Below are 23,729 nucleotides of genomic sequence, written 5' to 3'. Positions count from 1 at the left end.
GTGGTTTTGAACTGTGGACCTTGCTGTTAGCAGGCCAGCATATAACTACTATGCCAATTGGCCACAAAGTGGAACACAGTGTTGTCGATGGGCCTCAGCCCCCACCCCCACCCCGATGCTGAGTGAAAGAAGCCAGGTCTGAGTGTGGACCCATGTTCGAGTCCCAGTCAGTGCACCACCTCAGGAGCAGCAGCCAGCCCTCTGTCCATGGAGGCTTGGGTGTGGCCAGGATGCTGAATGGGTTTCAGTAGAGCTTCCAGACTAAGGCAGACTAGGGAGAAAGGTCTGGTGATCTCCAAAAATCCACAACAATCCAATCCACGATTGGTGACAGCCAGCGGGTGCCTCAGGACCGGGTAGAGTTTAGGACCACTGTGCATGGTGTTGTCTAGAGTCAAGGGCTGCGTGGGTGGTGGATATACAGCAGACCCTCAAGGCCAGGTCTCTGCTCCCGGCTGTGGAGATGAAAGGCGAGAATTCTACCTCTAGCCAGCCAGGTTCACGTTCACAAAATGCAGGGCTGAAGAACAGTGGTCAACCATCAGGGAGCCTTCGGAGCAAACAGATCTGATCGCACAGCCCTGAGTACTCACAGGGTCCTCCACAAAGCCCACCACCCCCTCTCAGGGCCCACGACAGTGACTGGAGCCGAGGGCCTGCTCCCCTGGGGCCCCCACAGCTGCTTCCACCCATCATGCTCCCTGCTCACACGGACAATGGGGACTCATTGTCTGGAACCCAGGAACACAGGCTTCCATCAAAGAAGAAAACAAGAGACTTCCTGGTGCCGCATCCCTGGGGATGGAATCCACGCCAAGGGCTTTGATCCACAGAAAGAGATGCCCCTTCTTCATACTTAGAGGGGTTTGGAACAGGGGGGTGGTGGTGTTGTTTTCTGAAATGTTATATTTTAAGCAAAAGAAGGGATGGGGGCATTTTCTGTCTAAAATTTTCACATGGTTCTAGAAAACGTGCCCAGTCCAGTTCTGGCGGCCGTTGTCATCACTGGTGGATGTTTAGAGAGGCCACAGGCCACTTGGATGCGCACACTAACCAAAACCAACGTCACTGCCAATGAGTCGATTCTGACTCACCTATAGCACAGGGTAGAACTGCCCCTGTGGGTTTCCAAGTCCAGAAATCTTTATGGGAGTTCACAGACTCATCTTGCTCCCACGGAGCAGCTGGTGGGTTCAAACCACTGACCTTGTGGTTAGCAGGTCAATGCACAACCTACTATATCACCAGAGCTCTTCGCTTTGATACTTAGGCTCGTTTTGTTCAAACAGATAAAGCAAATGGTAAGCTCCTCTGGCCACTGGGAGAAGAATAAAAACTCAAGAATAAACCCACTGCCATCAAGCCAATTCTGACTGCTAGTGACCCTATAGGACAGGGTAGAGCTGCCCCTGTGGGTCTCGGAGGCTGTAACTCTTTACAAGAGCAGACACCCTGTCCTTTTCCCTGGGCCACTGGGATGCAGTGAAAATAGCCCATTGTATCTGAAACTTCCCGGACATGCACCCCCAAAGGAGAATGGGTGTGGAGCTGGGGAACAAAGGTGGACAGTGAGTGCAGAAAACCCCTTTTGTGCTGGTACAATGCAAGGTTCCTGTGGAGTTATGCAGCTACTGGGGACAATGGTGGTTTGTACACGGCCTGCAGGGTGGCTTTGTCGGGAGGCTGTGGTTTGTTTGGCTCAAAGACAACAGTATGGGAGATGGAGCCTGTGACCGCAGCAGCTTCTTTGAGAAATAGAAAAACTGTACTGACATTGGCACCATTACCAAGTATTCCAAAAATTAAATTTTACAGTCCTCCAGTCAATACCGATGCACAGCAGCCCTCTAGGGCAGAGTAGAACTGCCCCTGTGGGTTTCGGAGGCTGTAACACTTTACCAGAGCAGAAAGCCTCATCTCTCTCTGACTGAGCGGCTGGTGGTTTCAAACTACTGACTTCCTGGTTAGCAGCCCACCAGGCAACCACTCCACCACCAGGGCCCCAGTTACTGAGGATGCTTAGTTAAAAACACTGTTTTCTCACCGAAGCCATCAGCTTGTACCGGAGTGCCCCCAGCTTACTACCACAAGGGTCCATTCCCAGGACCGTCAGAAATTGACTTTGATGTAAGCCAAATACCTCCTGTCCCTTTATATTATTGTTACCTTTTATGGCCAGTGTGGTGACACAGTGGTTACATGTTGGGAACTGCTGCCATGGGCAAGGTCAGCAGTTCGAAACCATCAGTTGTTCCCAGGGAGAAAGATGAGGCTTTCTACTCCTGTAAAGAGTTACAGTCTCTGAAACCCACAGGGGCAGTTCTACCCTGTCTTAGAGGCCTGCTATGGCAGGGAGGTTTATTGGATTTTTTAGCTTTGGAGTTTATTTATTTTTATTATTTTAAAAAATTATTTTATTGGGGGCTTGTACAACCCTTATCACAATCCATCCATCGTGTCAAGCACATTGGTACATTTGTTGCCATCATCATTCTCCAAACATTTGCTTTCTACTTGAGCCCTTGGTATCAGCTCCTCAGCAGTGAGTTTTATCACTGAACATCTGATGTTAGTTTGTCTCGGGGGTCTGGAAAGGTTACATATAAAAGCTCTCAGAGTTGAACATCCTATGTGGTGCATATGACTAAGGGAAAATTCGAATTCGCAGCCATTGAGTTGATACCAACTCATAGTGACCCTACAGGACAGGGTAGAACTGTCCCTGTGAGTTTTGAGACTGTAACTGCTTGTTTGTTGGTTTGCAACTGATATTTTATTGGCTGTTTTGAGATCAATACAGAGACATTATGAACAATTTGTACACAATTCTTAATGCATGTACCAAAAACTAAAATGGCAGGCAAATACAATTTGATTTTAAATTCCAGTGATTTTCCCACTTTCCCACTTTAAATTTGGAGGCAATTTTTAAAAGAGGTTATCAAGTACCATTATCTTCAAATGTTGGTAAGCTGTCACATCATAAGTCCCACTAATTCACAATTTAATTCACACACACTCTACACACTCAGATGTTCAACCCATCATGGCATGTAACCAAGTTATCAGGAAAACTGGACTCCCACGACCAAAGGGGTTACCGAATGCACACCAGGGTGCTAAGGAAGCCAAGGTGACAGAATGGCTTTCAGACCCAATTCTATTTAAACAACAACAACATGGAAATAAAAATGTAACTACTCTAGTCACACAAATGCATGACAGTGACTCCACATTGCCATTAAAGTATGTTTTGTATTAGGGTTACAAAAACTTCCCCCATCCCATGAAATGTTGCCCTGACACCCAAGACGGTCAAATCTTCCCACAATCCAACATCCCACTATTTTCTAATTATACCAAAATAAAGTGAACAACCAGAAAAGTATTACACATCTTAAAAGAAAAAAAAGCACTCGTACTTTTAAAAAATGGGACAAAGTGGGATTTCCTCCTTTAAGCTACTAAAAACTTGCATTTACAAAATAGTTGATAAGCCTCTTCCTCTGGATTGGACAAGAAGGGAGGAAACAGGCCCACTGATCAGACACGGGAGACGACCGTTCATCAGACCTGGCTTCTTTTCCTCCTGCTCCATCAGAGGCAGGACTCCTCGTTGTTCCTTCCTCCGTTGCCGGCAGGTAAGCCTTTCCTTTCTGGCTCAGCGCCTGCGTGCTGGTTCCGTTGCTCCCCTTCCCTGGGCTTGCACTTTCTGTCTGCAGATTGGCTCTTTCCTGCTGTGTGTTGGTGGCTTCCGCTGCACTTCAGCAGGTGCAGGCTTCTCGGACAACCTCGCCCATCTCCTCCTGGGCTCCTCCCTCACTGCCCCTTCCAACCTGACCTTCCTTTTGAGCATCTTGGCTGTGAGAGGGTGCTTGCGGGATGCCTGCCGACTGAGGGGCACCAAGAGCTTTCGCCAAGCTGAGCTGCCCGCCCGAGGGCCCGGCTGTAACTGTTTAAGAGAGTAGAAAGCTCTTTCTCCTAAGAAGCAGCCAGCGGTTTTGAACTGTTGGCCTTGCAGATGCGATGTGTCACCACGACACCACCAGGGCCTCTATTGCTAAGGGAAAGATGTACCCCCAAAGAAAAAGGGAGCCAGAAGTGCTGTGCTGTAACTCGGGAATTAGCTGCATGTCAACCCTCAGCTGGAACAAGCAGCTCATAAACTACCTCTCCAGTCTTCTTCCAGTCTGGGAATGAGAGTAGATTGTTGTTCGGTGCCGTTGAATCGGTTCTGTAGCCTTCTCAATACAGTCTTAGATGCTTCCGGATAAAAAGAGGAACACGGGAAGTTGTACAGGATAGTGTTTTACAAGTAAAACGAACCCCGGGACAGATCCCCCCGAAGGAGCAGTCCAGAGCGGAATCATTGGGCAATTGGCTGCTAAAGAGCTTGTGAAACCACAGCTGTGGCTTTGAGGACCAAGGTGCACCTGGCTCAAGGCACGGTCTCTTCAGCGGCCTCATAGGCGCGTGGAAGTTGGCCATGGAAAGAAAGATGGCAGGAGAACTGATGTGTGTGGATGGTGGTTGACAAGGAGGACCGAGTACCCCCAGGCGCCCTGGGGGGCATCATATTTATGTTACATTGGTGGCTGGGGCTGCTAACTGCAAGGTCAGCAGTTGAAAAGCACCCGCTGCTCTTTGGGAGAAAGAGATACAGTCTCAGAAACCCACAGGGGCAGTTCTACTGCCCTACAGGGTCCTAGGAGGCAGAATCAACGCATAGGTTTGTGAGCATGACGAGACAAACTAGCGCATCTGTCTTGGATAAGGTGACCAGATTTAGAGCGAGACATTGACGGGGGTGGGGTGGGGGGTGTCTTGATGAAAAATTTGGTCTATATGGACCAAACAGACCGTTCCCTAGCTTTTCATGCTTTCTTTCCAAAACTGGGGACTTTTTTAAAACACCAAAAATTGGGACTGTCCCGCCAAAAGCGGGACGTCTGGTCACCTTAAAAGTATAGCCAGAATGCTCCTTGGAAAGCAAAGACGGCGAGATGTCCTTCAGACCTACCTGCTGAGTGAAGTAGCGGGTCATCCAAAAAGAGGAAGATTCCCAGCAAGACGGTGGGCATCTCCCATGGGTTCTAACCTGGGAACATCTTGCTGAGAAGTGGAGCAAGAACAGCTCTGAGGCCACCGTGGAGTTTCCTGGTTAACAAGGTAAGTCCACTTCCGAAAAGCAAGTCACTGGCAACCCTATGGAGTGCAGGCCTCCTCTTACACAGAGGAGGAGGCCACGAGTGGCCGTGGATTTGATAGCAGCTGATGACAAGGACCACAGCATTCAGGGGCACCTACTGTGTGCCAGGTTCTGAGCCAGGGGCACCACAAAATATCACTTTACCCCTCAGAAGAGCCCCTTGGCATTGACCCAGTCTCTCAAGAAGGTAAGCAAGGCTCTGAGAGGCAGAGGGTGGAACCTTTTGCCTGTCCCAGGATGCAAGGACCCAGGGGGCCCCGGGGCCTTGGGACCCATCTTTGACCTTCAACTGCCTTCCCGTGCAATACCGGCAGGTCCCACAACGTCTCTGTGTGGGAGTTGGTCTGGTTTTCGTATAGTGGCGGAGGTGAGAGTTTGCAGAACAAATTCACTCCCCCCTCAACCATTCGTGCACGTTTTATGTTGTGACCCGAACTGGCATCCCACTTCCTCCCTGCCCGCTTCCCAACCCCCTCCCCCGTTTCCCTTTGTCCTTCTCTCCTGCCCCCCAAGAGCTTTGTTTCTGGGCAAATGTTGCCAGACTCTGGGTCTCCTATGGCTAGTTGTGCTCACATACCCACTCAGAGTGAACCCAGAAAACCACTCACAGTCTGGGTCTCTTTCCAGCCCGATTGGAGGCACCCACAGGTGGGGTCAGCCAGGCTGCTTACCACCAGCCCCGCCCCCACCGCCCATGCCTCAGCATTTAAGGAGCAACCCAATGAGACGCTGTGGCTGAGCTCAGCACCGCCTCAGAGTGCCCACAGCTCTGTTACCCTGAGATGGGCAGGCAGCTGCCAGGGCCTCCGGAAGCAGCACCCTCCAGCAAGCAGACCCAGCAAGCAGGGAGAGGCACCCACTGTGCATTCACACCCTCTCTACTGTTGAAGGGGGTGGGAAGAGCAGGAGAACCCCTGTGGGGTTCGTGGTTCACCCACACACACACCACCCCCATCTCCCCACTCATCTGGGTCTGAGCTCCGGCTGTATGTTCCCAGGTCACCTGTCCAAGCCTTGGTTTACCTCAACTTCCAACTGAGAGCCACCCCCAGGATGGAGGGGTCTGCCCTGTCTTAGGGGCCTTTAGGGCAGCAGACTGCCGGGCTCTTCTCTGAGAGCCACTGGTGGGTTCCCACAGCCGGCCTTCTGGCTAGCAGGCCAACACCTAGCCCGGACTCCACCGGGCTCCTTCAGCCTCCACTTCATAAAGCAGCCCAAACAAACCCAAGCCGCTGCCATCATTCGATTCTGACACGTCGTGAGTGACCCCACAGGACAGAGCAGAACTGCTCCTTAGGCTCCTCAGCCAGTCTTAACAGGAGCGGCCAGCCTCCTCTTTCTCCTGATGGGCTTGAACCTCTGACCTTGCAGCTTACACCCCAGTGTGTACCCCACCGTGCCTTTACAGATACAGATCACCAGGTCTTCTGACCAACCCCCACCCCCACCCCTGGAAGATTCAAGTCCCCCGACTTTCTGTTAGCCGCTTAGCCATTGCGACCGTCACCAGGGCTCCTGTATTTACTGCTATCGTTGATTAGAAGGGTCACAGGTTAGAAGTCGGACCGGCCAGGTCTGCTGAACACCGCGGTGCAGCTGACTTAGTTCGGTAAACTTTCTGACCTGGGTCCAGGGTCCTCTGCCGCCCCTCTCCCCAAAGTCACCTGAGGGTGCCGGGCTAGGTCACTCACCGCCATGACGAGTTCGAAGGGGTACTTGTAGACGCGGACTGGGGACTGATACTTCTGCACCATGTTCACTGGGGCTCTGCGAGGCCAGGCAACGGAGCACTTGACCTAGGAGCAGGTCATTGATAAGGGACTGCCCTTGCCCTGCCCCCCTCTGTCACCTACACACCTCCCAGGCCCAACAGTGGAGGGGGAAGGGGGCAGTTGGGGAGTGGTGCTGGAAATAATCCCAGAATGACTGCAGGACAGACCCCCAAACCAGTTCAGTCAGTGTTCCAAACTTCCCTTCTTCCTCACCTCTCCCCACTCAGGGACCCCCATCCCCACCCCTCTGCAGCTTGCTGAGAATGCAACCCTGAAACCCTCATGCACCCACGTGCACTTCCGCACGCATCCCAGCACACCGAGACACCTAGCCCGCTATAGCACAGCCAAGGCACCCCAGCACACACACAGAGCTCCCCAAATCTCACACGCACACTTCCTTCCCAGGCAGGTCCTCCCCTGCACAACAATGAACTTTGCACATGCACTCTGCCTCCCCAAAACACACACAACCCCCCAGTACCCACAGATATGTATGCACACAGACACCCCACACTCACACGCACATTCATGCAGACACATGTATACACGCACAGATACACCCCTGCAGGCATTCATGATAGGTGTGCACGCTCACATGCACACACACAATCCCCTGGTGCGCACAGACGTTCATGCACACATGCACACCCACGCACGCACACACACACGTACAACAGTCCCACGCACACATACATCCCGCACACAAAAGTGTGCACACATAGACGCACACTCATATTCTCGCACATGCATGCACACTCTCACACACGAAAGCGCACACAGGCCCCTCAGCACCGCTCACCTTGTCCTCTGAGCCCCCGGAGGATGCAGCCTGGAACCAGTGCCCCGGGCGTCAGGGCGGCCCAGCTGAGCTCGTCGAGGCCCCGAGGCCGCCCGACTCGGAGAGCGGCGCCTGGGACGGGTCCCGAGCGCGGCCGCCTGGCTAGGGACCCTCAGTCCTGCGGCACCCTGCTCCGGGCCGGCCGGGGACGCGCCTGAGTGGCGTGAGGAAGACCTGCGGGACCGGAGCTCTCTAAGACCCTGGAGAGCTGAGATGCTGGCCTGGCCCCGCCCTCTGCCTGCCCCGCCCAGATTCACCCCGCCCCTTTACCCTTACTTCGCCTTTGCCCCGCCCTCAGCTCAGATCTTCCTCCTGATTGGCCATGTTTTAGACAGGCCCGCCCCCAACGTTATGCACGGCTCCACCTCCTTTCGCATCCTAAACTTGACCTTGCGCCTCCTAGTGGCACCGCCCTTAACGTAATCAGCCTCGGGAACGCTTTAGGGAGCTTTAGGAAGACTCCGGCCTCAGGCTCCTCCCCCCGCCTAGCTCCGCCTCCAAGGGCCCTTACGCCCTGGGGCCACGCCCCTCCCCTGGACCCGACCCAAGCGCCTCAGCCCCGCCCATGCATCAGTCCTAGTTCATTCACCCTGCAGGTGTCAGGCACTGCTCCAGGCGCTGGGAAGTGTACAAAGCAGACCAGAATCTTCGCCCCGGTGGCGTTTGCATTCTGCTCGGGGAAACAGGCTTTGGAGAACAGAACGAGCAGCTGAAAACGCCGAGGAGGAGAAAATGAGCCGAAAGGGAGAGGAGTGGGTGAAATTTAAAAGAGGGTGCTTCCGGACTGTCCTCCCAGTACACCCTCCCGTCTCACTCCCCATCTGCTGCGACCTGGGAGAAGCAAGCGACCTACCCTGGGCAGCGCTGTCACCCGTGTATTTATTTGCACATCACGTACTGAGCGCCTACTGTGTGCAGGGGCACGTGGGTGACTCAGACGACTGGGCCTTAGGGTGGAGCAAGGGGACTGTCAGCATTCGGGCATTATGCTTCTCACTGCATTCTGCGACAGCTCCTAGCCCAGCGTGCACTCCTAATGACTGTGTTTACTCGTGCGTCTGTGGATTGCCACGTTTCTCCCTAGGCTCTGAGCTCCACGGGGGTATAGGGGCAAGGGGGCGTGTCTGCCTCAGGATTCATCCACATACTGTGCATATTCCCGATATTTTGATTAATAGTTAGTGAAGAATGAACTTGGTAGTGTTGGGTCATGCACTGAGCTGCCAATCACGAGGTCAGCAGTTCGAGCCCACTAACCACCTCTTGGGACAAAGCTGAGGCTGTCTACTTGTATATATGCACTGGGTAGCCAAAAAAATGCATGTTACTCATTTTAATGTATTGGACCAAGCCTGTGGTATCTCCAAGGTGCACACAACAGAATAGTACTCAGACTTAAGAGAAATGAAGTCCTGACGCATGTCAGAGGAGGCCTGGTGGCACAGCGGATTACAAGTTGAGAGGCTAACCACCAGCCGTGGTGTGTAAAGAATGAGTGGGAATCCACTCAATGGTGGTTGAGTATTTGTAAGAATGAAAATGGGCTGCACATTCCTGTTTAGGCCACACGGTGGCAGCAAAGGACAGCCGTGGCTCCTGGGGAGCTCCAAAAAGGGAATTGAAGGTGGGGCTGGGGGGTCCCAGGCTCACTGACCAGACTCCCCTTCCTCCACCTGGTTGGATGTTATCACCTGCTCACAGGCATCAAGTTGGCACAAAGCAACCACTGAGGGGGATGTTGACACGTGGAAGGGTGGGGGGCAGGTCATCCCTCCCAGCTTTCCAGCTCCTGAGATTTCCCAGAGGATCCCTGGTGGCGGTGAAGCGGTTAAACATGGCAGGTAAGCAGTTCAAACCCACCAGCTGCTCCTCCGGAGAACGATGCAGCAGTCTCCTCCCATAGAGATCACAGCCTTGGACAGGGCAGAGGGTAGACAGGTGTGAACCTGGTGGAGGGGGAGGAGGGAGAGAGTCGCGCCATGAAGTGGACTCCTAGCACCCCATAGGACAGGGCAGAACTGCCCCCTGCGAGTTTCTGAGACTGTCACTCTTTAGAGAAGTAGACAGCCCCGTCTTTCTCATTTTGGATGGTTGACTACCAGGGCTCCCTACAAGAGGGTGAGGCCAAAACATTTTGCAAAACAGGGGTAGAGGTGGAACTGTTATGTAAACCCTTACCTCATTCACAATTTTAAAAGGTTTTGTCTGTTCATAGTTCTCCTCTGTCCTCGAGGGTCACTGTGAGTCTGAACCGACTCCCCAAGAGTGTGTTAAGATGCACATTCCCAGGGGGACCTGGAAAAACCCAGGAACCTTCCTTGTTAACAAGCTGATCCCTCTGGCTGAGGCTCTGGGCAAATAGGCGGTCCTTCCAAGTCTTGAGTGTCCCAGGACGCCCAGGGGTCAGGGGCTGCTCATAAGTCTCAGCTCCTCAGGAATGGGGCTGCTCATCCCTCTTTATCACTGCCCCTCCTCCCCAAATCTTCTGGTTATCCCACCCCCACCCCATCCCACATGCGTCTCCGTGTCTCCATGAGGCAGGCTTACAGGGAGCCAAGACAGGGCGTGGGGTCTCAAAGACCCAGAGAGGTCCAGAGACTGGAGGGCAGGTTTCTTGGCTACCTTCAGCACCTCTCCTGCCCACCTCACCAGCCTTGGGGAAGACAAAGGAGTTGGAGGAAAATGAGGTGTCCACGGAAGATGGGGCCCAGGTTGGAGCAAGGCCAGAACCCTCCTCCTCCAGCCCTGGGGACTGTAATATATAACCCCTACCACCACCACCACATGGGATGGGGAGATTCCCTCTCAGGACATTTGGACATGTCGTCAGGAGAGACCATTTCCTGGAAAAGGGCATCGATGTGGTAAAGTAGTGGGGCAGCGCAAAAGGAAGGCCCTGGGCAAGATGGACTGACACAGTGGCTGCAACAGTGGGCTCAGACAGAACACTTGTGAGGATGGTGCTGCGGTGGGGGGGTGTCTTGTTCTGTCACCGCCACCCCCACCTACCCTGCTATGATGACAGCTCTCCTGCTCATCACCCTGCCTGTAGTGACACTCGCTGGGCACCTAGGGTCCTGCCTGAACACCCAGAAGCCTGAAGCTGCCCCTAGTGTGGTGTCACGTCGTGCCCAGTGAGTGCCACCAAAGGCCGGGGACCGGAGAGACTGGCTGCCTGCGTAACCCTGGGAAGGGCCACTGAGTTGCATGCACTGTAATGGTTAAAAAATGTGTGTGTGTAAGGTCCTGCAGTCGTATTTTATGTTTTGATGCCCGTGAAGATCCTATTTGTGTAATAAACACAAAAGACCTGCCAGGCGCCTGTGACTCACCGGCTGAGAGTGAGATGTAGCCAAACGCTGAACATGCCCTTTGGGTGGGCCTGGCAGCCGGGATGGCCCACAGGGGAGGGGAAAGAACAGCCCTCGCCTGCCCCGGTGGCTGACACGCAGGTTTGCCCTCCTGCCTGTGAGTTCACGGAAGTCCCAACCAGTGACCAAGTCCACTGCTGGCAAGTCCATCCTGACTCATAGCGACCCTCTGGACAGAGTGGATGGGTCTTTAGGTCTTCTGTGGAAGCATGTGAAGGCGGGGGCTTGTGAGGACCGCTGAAGGTAGCACGGGATGCCCACAGGACAAGTGGATCTGTCTGTCTTGGAAGACGTACAGCCAGAGTGCTCCTTAGAGGCTAGAGACCAGAGTGGTATGACTAAGTCTCACCTACGTGGACATGTTATCAGGAGAGACCAAAAAACTCATCTCATCTATTCGATTCGGACTCTGGCTCTATAGGACAAGATAGAACTGCCCTTGTGGGTTTCCAAGACTGTAACTCTTTTTTTTTTTTAATAAATCCTTTTATTGGGGACTCTTACATCTCTTACAACAATCCACACATCAATTGTCTCGAGCCCATTTGTGCATATGTTGCCATCCTCATTGCCAAAACATTTCCTTTCTACTTGAGCCCTTGGTATCAGCTCCTCTTTTGTCCCCTCCCTCCCCCAAGACTGTAACTCTTGACAGGAGTAGAGTTACACATATTCCTTCCATGGAGTGGCTTGCGGATTCGAACTGCTGACTTCGTGATTAATTAGCAGCCCGTTGCTTAACTTGCGTTGCCTCCAGGGCTCAGGAGAGTCTAATCCCTGGAAGGAGACATCGTGTTTGGTGAAGTGGAAGTGGAGAAGAAGAGCTTCCAGGAGATGGATCGGCACAGCGGCGGCAGCAGTGGGCTCAAACGCAGCAAGGACCGTGAGCACGGGGCAGGCCAGGCAGCGTCTCTTCCGTTGCACATCAGCTAGTTATGAGTCTGAGGCCTGAACAACAGCCCACACACAGGTCTTCGGGGACTGTAAATCTTTCTGGAAGTACACAGCCTCGTCCTTCCTTCTCCGTGGAAGTGCCTGGTGAACTTGAGCTAGCAGTTCTTTGGTCAGAAGCCCAGGACTGAATCCACGGCGTCACCAGGCCTTCTGTACACACCGACAGGGAGCCCTCCGGGAATGTTTTTGTCTGTGGATGAGAAAGGGAGTCGTGCCGACACCTGGGCCTGCACCCTTCATGCGGTGGCTCAGCTCACGGCTTCTTCCTGTACAAGGAGCATAAGGTGTATTGTGGTTAAAAAGAAAGAAAGAAAACGAGTGTTGTCTTCCGTAAAATCCACCACACGGTTTAGGTTTCAGTCCAACAGTTTCCACGCAAGCGGCTCCGTGACCTTGGTTACAGGATTCGCAACGCAGGAACGGGTTCATTCCCTCCATTCCTGTTCCCTGTCCCTGCGTCTGGATTCCCTGCAGTGAGGAGTTCATCACACACACACACACACACACACACACACACACAAATGATAAGGCCCGTACCATTGCTTTTTTTGGCCAACATTTCATTGTGAATTGGGTCTGGTCCACCCTGTTTTCATCGTCATTTTACAGACGAGGAAGCGAAAACAGAGAGGTTGAGGAGCTGGACAAGGTCACACAGCTGGTGGCCGTGCTGCCCTGTGTGTACCTGCAGTGTGCGGCCGGGGCTGGGGCTATTGCTATGCCCTTTGGAGAGGAGGAAACGGAAGCACAGAGAGGCTAAGTAACTGGCCTAAGGTCACACAGCTCGTAAGCTGGACCCTGAACCCAGGACTCTCTGGGCCTCCAGTCCCTCCTCCTGGGGCTGCGGCGGAAAGACCTGGGAGATGTGATTTGCTGCTGGCTGTAAGGATCCCTCGTGGTGTTGTGGTGACAAATTGGGCTGCTGACCACAAGCTCATCAGTTCAAAACCACCGGCCACCCGGGGGGAGAAAGACAAGGCTTTCTACTCCCGTAAAGAGTTACAGTCTCAGAAACCCATGAGGAGAGGACAGTTCTATCCTGTCCTGTAGGGTCGCTATGAGTCGGCCTCCACTCAATGTCAGTGAGGTTTGTTTGGGGGTCAGTTTGATCACCAGGAGTCCTGGCCCCAGGCAGAGAGCAACCAAAAGGATGGACTGGTTTGATGGGAACACAGTGTGTGTGTGTGTGTGTGTGTGTGTGTGTGTGTGTGTGTGTGTGTGTAGTCCTGAGAGGCAGGACCTTCCCATCTGCCCTGCTGCAATGACCCAGACAATGCTGGCTTGTAAGATGGGCTTTGAGACTCCTCTGGAAATCAACCCCCCCTCCCCTTCCGCCCCGGCTGAATCGCTTTCCTGCAGATGAGAGGAAATTCACCCATTCTCAATGCTTTTCTCTGATACAACACTGGGCTCATCCGACTGCAGACACCCTTAGAAGGCATCCTGCCGGCAAACGTCCTCACTTTAATAACTCAGTGTGACCCCAAGAACAGATGGGGTCAGCGGGGGGCTGGGAGTGCGAAGGTCCTGGGCACCCTCGGGGTTCAGAATCTTAGCGAGGATACAGTGCCTCTCCGTCTGGGTCTTTGGGGGGGACAGTTGGATTTCTTTAGTCAGCAAGCTGCTTTCGGGATGGATCCGTGTGTGGCGTGAACTGAAACTTCATTTCTCCTCGGGACCGAGTAATCTTCGATTCCCGGCTAGATCCGGGAGCCCTGGTGGTGCGGCGGTTAAGTGCCCCACTGCTAACGAAAAGGTGGGTGGTTTGTATCCTACCACCTGCCCTTTGGGAGAAAGACAGCACCCTTGGTTTTTCTTGGTGGTGGGCACTTAGATGATTTCCGTATTTTGTTTTGTTGGCTTTTGTGAGCATTGCTGCAATGTCGGGGCTTGGTTCCGTTTTTAAATTAACAGGGAGGACAAACAAGATGTTGACAAAATGCCCTGCATCTGACATCCTCCCATAAAGCCAAGGCGCCCGTGAACAGTTACGGTCTTGGAAACCCGCAGGGCAATCCTGCTCTGTCCTGCAGGGTTGCTATGAATCAGAACAGACTTTGGGTTTGGGAGTGTCTGGGGACCCCGGCCAGTGACATGGCCTGCTCAGGGATTCTGATGTGCCCCAGTGCCCGTGGGGTGACTAGAGGCAGCAGCCAGCCCAGGAGACGATCACTCTTGGGCCTATTTCCACAGAAGGGAACCAAGGCCCTGCAGGTGTAGTGGTGAGTTGTGCTAATCCCCAGGCCAGCCTGCTGCGGTGCCCCATCCCACAACCACCCCCACCCCCACCCCCACTCCACAAGCTCAGGCAACTGACTCAGCGGGCCCTGTCCCAGAGGAGCGGAGGACTAGCAATTTGGGGAGGAATTCGGGTCCGGGTCGGACTCTGGCAGCTGGCTGAGAGCTGACATGGGCCGTACATGTGCACGTGTGCACACATGTGTGCAATGCATGTCTCTGGGCGGGCAGAACTGAAGAGCTGGGATTAGCAGGGTGCCTCAGAGCCCTCCTCTACCAAGTGACTCACCCCAATCCAGCTCTGGGCCAGGGGAGTGGTTTGCTCTCCTCTGGGTCTGTTAGCCCCACAGAGGTGGCCCTGCAAGTCCTCTAGTCCCCAGCCCCCCGCTGCCCTCAGGCCCCAGAGGCGGTCCCCTCCCTGCAGCTGGGGCAGGAGGCAGGGGGCTCATCCAGACTCTCCTGCTTCCTCGGCTGCTGGACTCGTGCTCAGAGCCTTAGCCAGTGAATTGGTTGAAACAAGCCCAGTACTGTTCTCCCCAGCCCAGGAGAGAGGGGTGTGTGGACGGGGTGGCCAGCTCCTTACGGGCCAAGATCCAGAACCTTATTCTCCCCAGGCGGAGGCCAGGCCCATCCTCCTTGTGCACGGCCAGGCTCCGATGGTCTGGGGAGTGCTGAAAAACACAAGTCCCAGGCTCCATCCTCCAGAGATGATGGTTTGGTGGGGCCCTGGAATGTGTCTTTTAACACACATCTACACCTGGGCCTGTTCCCAGGGCATGTATGGATAGGGGCCCGTCCCTGGAGAAGGACGTCATGTTGGGGAAAGGAGAGGGGCAGCGGGAAAGAGGACGGCCCTCAAGAAGATGGGTTGGCACACAGGCTGCAACAACAGACTCCAGCCTGTTGGCCGGGCCAGGCGGGCACAGGACAGGGCAGTGTTTCATTCTGTTGGGCTTGGGGTCGCCGTGAGTCAGAACTGACTCGGCTGATGGCACCTGGCAACACCTGGGCCACCCTGAGAAGCCTTGTAGGGCAGACCCAGGCCTAGCCAGCCTAGACCCTGGACTTCAGATTGAAGCCCCCCGGGGGGTTTGGCCTCCTGGCTGCGTGACCTGGGCAGGTAGGCTTGACCTCTCTGAACCCCACTCTCCCCCATCTGTAAAACAGGGATCAGCCAGGTAGCAGGGTGTGTACGAGTCTGGTGTGGAGCTCCCCTGGACCGCCCCTCCACGGGGACAGACAGAGGGGGGTTGCTGGCCCAGCTTCACCCCCGTGTTTTGCAACGTTTATTTACTTTCCTTGCAGGACAATGAGAAGGATGGAAAATTGTGCTGGCCCTCCAGCCCAGATGGGCTGACTCACCCCCAGCCTGGGGCTCGGCCCCCACCCCCTCTGTGGGGCCAGGAGTGGGGGTGCTGGACCGGAGAGGGTCCTCAGTGAATCACCAGCTCTGAGTCACCCCCAGAAAATGTGCTTGGGGACCGCCCACCTGGGCCACTTGCCCAAAGCCCTGCCCCAGGGAGCCGCTGCTCAGATTCCCCCCTGCTGGTGCCCCTTGGCTGCAGGTGTGCCCTGCCCCCCCTCCCCCAAGCTGTGCCTGTTGTCAAAATATTAAAACTTCACCATGATCCTGGGGCCCTGCCCCAGGACCCAGCCACACAGGGGTTCAGACCAGCTCTGCAGAGGGAGTCTTCTGCCCTGCTGGCATCCACCCAGCCCCGCTGGCAGGTCCAAGCCTCTGGGATTTCAGACACCTCATTGCCAATCCTAGGCAGCTTCCGGAACAACCTGCTATACATTGATGGACACCTCATTTTGAACCTGGCCCTGGGCCTCTTGGAGGTGAACCGTCCACCAGGGCAGAGTGAGGAGCTGGGTGGGGCTGGACAGGCTCTGCCAGGCCTGGGATCAGGATAGGCTGCCTAGCCCCACCCCAAAACTCCCGAAGCTGCTTCCTCCTCCCACCCCACCCCGCAGGCCCCGCCAGGGCTCATGCTGCCCAGACCTGAGCTGCTGCATTTCTGGGCCAGGGTGTGACCTGACCCCGGGAGGGTCTCGGTCAAGAGGTTGGGACCTGCTCCCTCTGGAGCGCTGGGCCCTATGGGACCACCAGGCCAGATCAAAAGTCAAGCAGAACCAACATCAGCCCCACCTTCCTCATCTCCCGGCTGTGTGACTCTGAGCAAGTGTCTGAGCTCCTTGGAGCCTCTGTCTTCCCATCTGTAGAACAGGGACCTGAGGCATCGGCCTACGGGGATTTTGCTTTCCTTCCTATTTTTTTATTATTATTGCTTTTATTGTGGTAAAAACGCACGCTAATTCAATAATCTCCGCGCGCAAAATTCAGTGACATTGACTGTGTTTTTCAAGTGACTCAACCATTCTCGCTTGAACCGTCACACTCACTGCCGTCGATGCCGACTCGTAGCGACCCAACAGGACAGGGTAGAACTGGCCCCATGGGCTTCTGAACTCTTTATGGGAGTAAAAAGCCTCATCTTTCTCCCACAGATCGCTGTTGGATGTGAACCACTGACCTTGTAAACCTCTTCCAAATCATTCCACCACCATGAACACGAACTCAGTGCTCCCCAAGCAAAAGTTTGCCCTGTCCCCCTCCCGCTGACCCATGCTGACCACTCATAAGGAGGCGACAAGGTGTTTGTCCTTTTGCGACGGACTGCTTTCACCCAGCACAATGTTTTTAAGGTTCAGTCGTGCTGTGACATTCGTCCCCACCAAACTCCCTGCCTCCCGGTGGATCCTGAATCATGGCGACCCGATGGGACAGGGTGGACCTGTCCCTGTGGGTTTCCGAGGCTGTTTATCTTTACAGGAGTAGAAAGTGGTTAGCTGCCCAACGGCGTACCCACACTGGGCCATGAGGGCTCCTTGGGTAAGGTGACTAGATTTTAACATTAGTAAAGTGGGACAAAATGGGACACCATTGATAAAACTCATATCCTGGTGAAAAAGCCACATGGCAGTTGAAAACCGTATGCCCTGGCGTGTCGTGCATTCTTTCCAAAAATCGGGACTTTTTTAAAACACCGTGGGACACAGGAAAAATGGTTCAAAATCGGGACTGTCCCGCCAAAAGTGGGACGTCTGGTCACCTTATCCTCGGGACAACATCAGGACTTCCTTTCTCTGAGACCGAGGACCACTCCGTTGTGTGCACAGGCAGACCTCGGAAACACGGCGTTCCAGATGGCAAAACAAAGCCAAGGCGACTGTAACGTGAGGCACAAGCCTTTCTTGGCTCCTCCGGGTGTATGTAGGTTATGCTAACACTGCTGGTGGGTACCGTCCAGTCCATCCGGACCCATCGTGACCCCCGTGCGCAGCAGAAGGCAACACCGCCCTGCCCCAACCCGCCCTCACGTCGCTGTGATGCTGGAGCCTGAGCGGCAGCCACCACGCCCATCGTCTGGTTGGAGGGCCTTGCTCGTTGTCACTGCCATGTTGCTGCTGTTGTCCTCGTCGTTAGGTGGCTCAGAGTCGACAGAGCACAACCCTGCCCGGCCCTGCACCATCCTCTCCATTGATTGCTCTTCTGTGTGGGCCCACTGTTGCAGCCCCAGTGTCCGTCCATCCTGTGGAAGGCCGCCCTCTTTTTGGCTGGCCCTCGACTTTCCCAAGCATGGTGACCTTCTCCAGGGACTGGTGTCTCCTGACCATACGCACAGCGTGTTCTCTCCGGACGACGTGACACGTCCGAAGTACGTGAGATGGGGTCTGGCCATCCTGGTCTTTCAGTAGCACTCGGGCTGCATTTCTCCAGAGACTGATCTGTTTGTCCTTGCAGCGGTCCATGGGGTTTTCGATATTTCTTACCAGCACCATCATTCAAATGCATCGGTTCTTCTTTCGGCGTCCGTGGCACCATTGATTGAGCATCTGCTATATGCCAACCGCTGTCAGAAGTGCTTGGATGGGGAAACCAGCACTGTTTGTTCCCAGTTCTCATGAGGAACCCTGGTTGCATAGTAGACTGCACATTGGACTAACCACGAGGTTAGCAGTTTGAAACCACCAGCTGCTCTGAGTGCGAAAGATAAGGCTTTCTACTTCCATAAAGAGTTACAGTCTCAGAAATTCACAGGGGAAGTCCTACCCTGTCCTAGAGGGTCACCATGAGTCAGAATGACTCGATGGCAGAGCGTCTGGGTTTTGGGGGGTTGGTCATGAGGTAGGACAGACATGCACCCCAGGGCCCAACATTAAAAAGGGTGCAATTTGATGGGTTTTCCTTGTGTAGCTTTTGATGGTGGTGTAGACGAAAATGTGCAGAGAAAACTCACTTCTCACCCACAGTTCATATGTGCTCTGCTGCCTGATCCACAGGGAGAGATCTCTTCAAGGAGTGGGCCTCCTCCTCCTTCTCCTCACCCCTGTTTTAGGGGCAAAGGCTGCCCTTTTGCTCCCAGGGGGGTGGCTGTTAGGGCATGGCTGGTTCATGAGACAATCGAGATGATGAGTGGGTGCAGCTCTTGCTCCCCATTTTCTGCTGGTGAAACCAGAAGTCACGGCGTTCAATGCCCGCTCGGGGCGGACAGCGGGGGACTCAGGGTTTAAACTCTGGGCGTCTGAGCCATCATCCCCACCTCTGGCAGCATCAGGCTGGATGCTGTCAATGAATGAATGCAAAGATCAAAGCACTGGGCAGGGGCCTGGGGAGGGTGCCCAGAGGTGGGCTGATAAAGAGTGCTTGGGCCTGAGTCAGGGGTGCTGGGGCACCTCTGCCACCAGAAAGAAATCTGAGATGTCGTGAGACCTAGAACCGCCACCTACTTTCTCCTGCCATCAAGTCCACTCCGACCCATGGCACCCTCATGCACAACAGAAAGAAGCGCCGTCCACGCCTGCCATTTTCACCATGACTGTCCTATCTGAGCCCATTCTTGCAGCCACTGGGTCAGCCCACCTCATTGGGGGTCTTCACTTTTTCACTGCCCCTCTGCTTTACCAAGCATGACAGCCTTCTCCTGGGACCAGTCCCTCTCGATGACAAGACCAAAGTACATGAGACCGAGTCTTGCCATCTCGCTTCTAAGGAGCATTCTGGCTGTCCTTCTTCTAGATAACTCTGCCTGTCTGCTGGACAGTCCATGGTGCTGTCCACCAGCACCAGCACCCAAAGCTCTGCCGCTCCCATGAGAGCCGCTGCCTCTGTGAGTCCTGCTCCCTGCCTTGCTCTGGTGTGCCAGGGTCCTTTGTCCACTCTCTGCTGAGCACAAGCATTCCTGACCACCGGCTGCCTTGCCAGGCCATTCTCTGGTCACGGGCTCTGGCGTGATCCCCTGGCCAGCCCAGCCTCAGGGACCATGAGTCAACCCCAGCTGGATCTGGACAACCCCCCTCCACCCGGCCTGGGCCCCTGCTCCACCCGACCCCACCCCAGTCCATCCTGTTCCCTGAAAGGGCCCAACCCAGGATGATGGGCATATCAAAGCAGTTAGCCACAGGAGGCTGATGGATGGAGGGGTCGAGGAGGGGTCTCTGGGTGAGGGTGGGCCTGAGGAGTGAGTGACAGCAATCCCAGTGCCCCCTCTGGCCCTCAGAGTCCCCAGATCCAGCAGACTATGGGTTCTGAGCAGGGAGAGGAAGGATTACAACTTCAGGGGAGCCCCAGGACAGGAAGTTGATCCCCAGAGACAGACTTGTGGTTGCCAAAAGCAAGGGAGGGGGGTGGGATGAAGGTGACTACTTGGTGAACTCAGGGGTCCCTCCTGGGGGCAGGGAGGTGTGTCCTCCAGTTAGAGGTGATGGTGGAACACACTGGGATGTACTTACTGTCACTGATCTGTGACCTTGAGGCTGGGGTTGGGAAAGACTCGTGCTAGGGTTGGGTTTAGGGTTCAGGTTGGGGCTGGGGAAGGAATAGGGCTAGAGCTAGGGCTAGGTTTAGGTTAGGGTTAGGGTTAAGATTATAGCTAGTCCTAAAACAAAGGGCTCCTAGAGTCCAGGAGGAGGCAGTGGTGCTGCTGTTACATTGTGGGGATGGCCACCCTGTCACCCATCAAATGTGGTCCAATGGGATGGTTAGATGGGAAATTAGCGTGTTTTGTAAACTTGCACCCAAACCTCACGAAAATGTTGAAGACATTTTAAATTATATTTGTTCCTCCCTTGTCATCCACGTTACACAGGAACCAAAGATTTTTAAGCCAAGGAAGCTGGTGGGGTGGGTGGGTGGGAAGTGGGAATTGGGGTGGGGGTAGGTGTGGGGGTGCGGTGGTGAGGAGCTCTGAACTCTTTGCTTCCACGTTTCTGTAAGATGAAGTCAATTCCTCTTTTAAAAAAAAATGATTAAAATGCTGCCTTTTATTTCCCCTGTGTTTCACCATGGTAAAAACAGAGACACAGCGCCAAGCCCCATTGTTGTGTAACTCGTGCCCAGTCACATAAGAGTTTCATTTGTACAAATTACCAACCCATGTAATGCACTTGGAGAGTTGGATATAAACGCAACTGGTGACTCTCCCACACCCTCAGCGGTGGGGTCCTCCCGGAGTGGCTGTGGACTGCGTGATGGACTCAAGCCCCTCCCCCTGAATCTGTCTCAGGTGGTTCTCCGGGCTTCCTCTCTTGCTGTGATGCAGCTGGGGCCATCCCTGCAGGCGTGCTGAGCACCTAGGGAGAGGTCAGCATCTGGTGAGAACCCACCTGTAGGACGTTTACTCCTGGGAGGAGTGGGGGAACTGATTCCAGGTGGTGTGCAGCATGGACATCAGCGAGATTCTCTGCCTGCTCCTCCTGGTGGCCCATCTGGGGTGCAGGAGGGGTCCCTGTTGGGGACATACTGTGCTGGGCTGGGCTCTCTGTCCCTTCCATCTGTCTGGAAATATCCACTCCCAATCTCTGGCTGAAAGGAGCATTCCCTCTGGGGTTGTTCCAACCTCCATCCCAGGAAGGGAAGTCACTTCTAGCTGGAGGGAATTGCTTCAGTTTGTCCCTGTCTCCAGAGGAGTCCCTGGCCTGGAGGGAGGGCGGGGAGGGGGCACAGGAGCCACACAGAACCAAGCTCAGAGGCAGTGACCAACCCAAAGACAAGTCAGATCAGGGTCCCTGCCACTCAGACACCCTGGATACCGGCTTCCGACCATGGGGGAGGGAGCTCCTCTTGCATTCAGACTCTGTAGGCATCGCTGAGTTTCTTGTGGGGGTGATGGGACAATTTGGAAAAGATAGTGATGATGGTTGTGCAATCTGATGAAAAAAGTAATGAATGTCCCTAAATGTGCATGCAAATTATTTTATTTTAAAGTTCAGGTTCCTGGGCCCCTCCTTGGACCTCCCCTTTCAGGACCTCAGGGAGCCAGGCCCCTAACTCTGCATTTGACACACTCCCTGGGATTGCTGCTGCTGCCCACCCAAGCAGAACCAGCGCCTCTGCACAGCCCTTTCTGCAAGTCCGGTGTCTAGACTTCTAAGGAGTTAACGGACTATTTGAGAGGTTTCAAGCCCTGATAGTGTAGTCATTATGCGGTGGGCTGCAATCCGCATGGTCCGCAGTTCAAAACCACCAGCAGCTTTTCAGGAGAAAGACTGGGCTTTCTACTCCTGTAAACAGTTACAGGCTCAGAAACCCACAGGGGGTTGTTATGAATCGGCATTGACTCCATGGCAGTGAGTTTGGTTTTGGTTTTGGACCAAAAGCCCCTCAAGAGCAAAGACCCATTTTCTGTTGTGCTGATCTCTATGGTAGGCCATGCAGAGAGGGTGGGCGATCCCTCAGGCCAACAGTTCAAAACCACTAGCCGCTCTGCAAGAGAAAGATTGGGCTTTCTATTCCTGTAAGCAGTTACAGTTTCAGAAACCCCTAAGGGCAGTTCTACTCTGTCCTCCGTGGAGTCTGCATCTACTCCATGGCGTGAGTGAATGAGAGCCCTTCAGGAAGGAATATGAATCAAACCATTGAGGGGGGAATGCAAATATGGAAATATGGACATGACTTTAGGGGGCACTGGGGAGCCCCTCAAGCCCACCCACAGATATCCTTTGGGTGCTGGGAACAAGAAAGGGACTGAAGGGTGTCTTAGACGCTCAGAGGTCTGGGGCAGGAACTACCTTGGGAATGAAATTCTCGATCAGCTGTGGACTCACATAGGCTGCCTGGGGTCCCAGTCTCTGGATACCAGCAGGACCCTGGCCCGTCCCCTGGAACTAGACCGGTAAGGCTCTCTGCTCCCTCTGGGAGCCTTTGAGCATGGCAGTGTGGCCATCGCCTCTCTAGCTAACTGTGTATGTGAACTTCTCTGTGTCCTTCAGGGTGACAGTTCCAGCTATGTCTCCCGTCCCCACCCTGCTGCCTCCTGCCCATCGAGTCTCATGTCTGGCCAGCTGTAGCCTCCTCCACTGGCCTACAGTCTGCCTTGCCGCATCCTGCCCATCAAGTCTCCTGTCTAGCCAGCTGTAGCCTCCTCCACTGGCCTACAGTCTGACCTGGGCACACTCGGGCTGTGGCCTAGCCTGGACAGCCACTGGCACTCAGTCCAGCCTGGGCACACAGGGGCAGAAATGTGCAACGTGCCCATCCTGCCCCAGAATTCAGGCGCTGTGAAGACCAGCCATGAGGTTTCTCAGTCATGCCAGGGCCCAGGCTTCCAAAGGCTTCAAAGGTCTTTTTGTCTGCCCCAGATGGCAGGGTGGGAGGGACAGCAGAGCTTCCTGAGGGGGTGGGGGTCCGGGGGCCAAGCATGGGAGAGGAGGAAGGGGGTACTACTTACAGGAATCTGACCACACAACCCTGTGGGAAGGGAGTAGCTGTTATCACGTTCACCAAATAAGGAAACTGAGGCAGGCCTGGGAGGCAGCATGGAAGGGGGCAGGTTTGGCATGGCTTGGGGACTGCAGACCCTCGTTTGCACAGTCCTCTCCATGGCACTGGGGCACAGGGCCCCTCTGTCTCTGCCCACCTCTGGGGTGTGGGGAGAGCTGAGTGTCAGCGCTCAGCACCCTGGCGCTGGGCAGGGCTGGGCCAGGGTGGGTGTTGGGGTGAGACACCAGGGTGGGAGGCCCCGAAGGGAGTCCAGGTTGTGGGTTTGGGGAGGGAGTCCCTGGTGTAGGCCATGGGGCGCCAGGCAGAGGTAGTGAGGTGAGGTGTGACCCCAGGGTGGGGGTCCTGGATGGAGGACTGGGTTGGGGGTCAGAAGAAGGGGACCCGGATGTGGGCCTGGGTTGCAGGACAGAGGTGGAGGATCTGAGGTGTGAGTCTGGGTTGAGGGTCCGGGATGGGACGCCGGGACAGGGGGTGCGGATTAGGGGTTGGGGTGGGAGGACCGGAGACGGCCCAAGATAGGGGTCCAGTCTTGGCCCGCCCGGGCCCCCCACCCCACCCC

At 54.7% G+C, this 23,729-nt stretch overlaps 2 protein-coding genes across 2 annotated transcripts in view; one reads left to right on the top strand and one right to left on the bottom strand.

Moving 5' to 3' along the window:
• SEC14L5 (SEC14 like lipid binding 5) overlaps positions 1-6,972 on the bottom strand; it is a 54,799-nt gene extending 47,827 nt beyond the window's left edge. The window contains exon 1 of the mRNA XM_045286048.1: positions 6,901-6,972. Within this exon, the coding sequence (XP_045141983.1) occupies positions 6,901-6,963 (63 nt within the window). The 5' untranslated portion in view covers positions 6,964-6,972. The remainder of the gene's footprint in view (positions 1-6,900) is intronic.
• An 834-nt stretch (positions 6,973-7,806) lies between these two features.
• The window catches only part of PPL (periplakin), a 65,343-nt gene continuing 49,420 nt past the window's right edge, over positions 7,807-23,729 (top strand). Inside the window, exons 1-2 of the mRNA XM_045286047.1 lie at positions 7,807-7,972; positions 8,121-8,241. Of these exons, the coding sequence (XP_045141982.1) occupies positions 7,807-7,972; positions 8,121-8,241 (287 nt within the window). The remainder of the gene's footprint in view (positions 7,973-8,120; positions 8,242-23,729) is intronic.

The sequence above is a fragment of the Echinops telfairi genome, unplaced genomic scaffold (assembly GCF_000313985.2).
Source record: "Echinops telfairi isolate 266 unplaced genomic scaffold, ASM31398v2 ScPeMD7_5;HRSCAF=22, whole genome shotgun sequence".
Lineage (NCBI taxonomy): Eukaryota > Metazoa > Chordata > Mammalia > Afrosoricida > Tenrecidae > Echinops > Echinops telfairi.
This window is presented reverse-complemented; position numbering and strand designations above follow the sequence as displayed.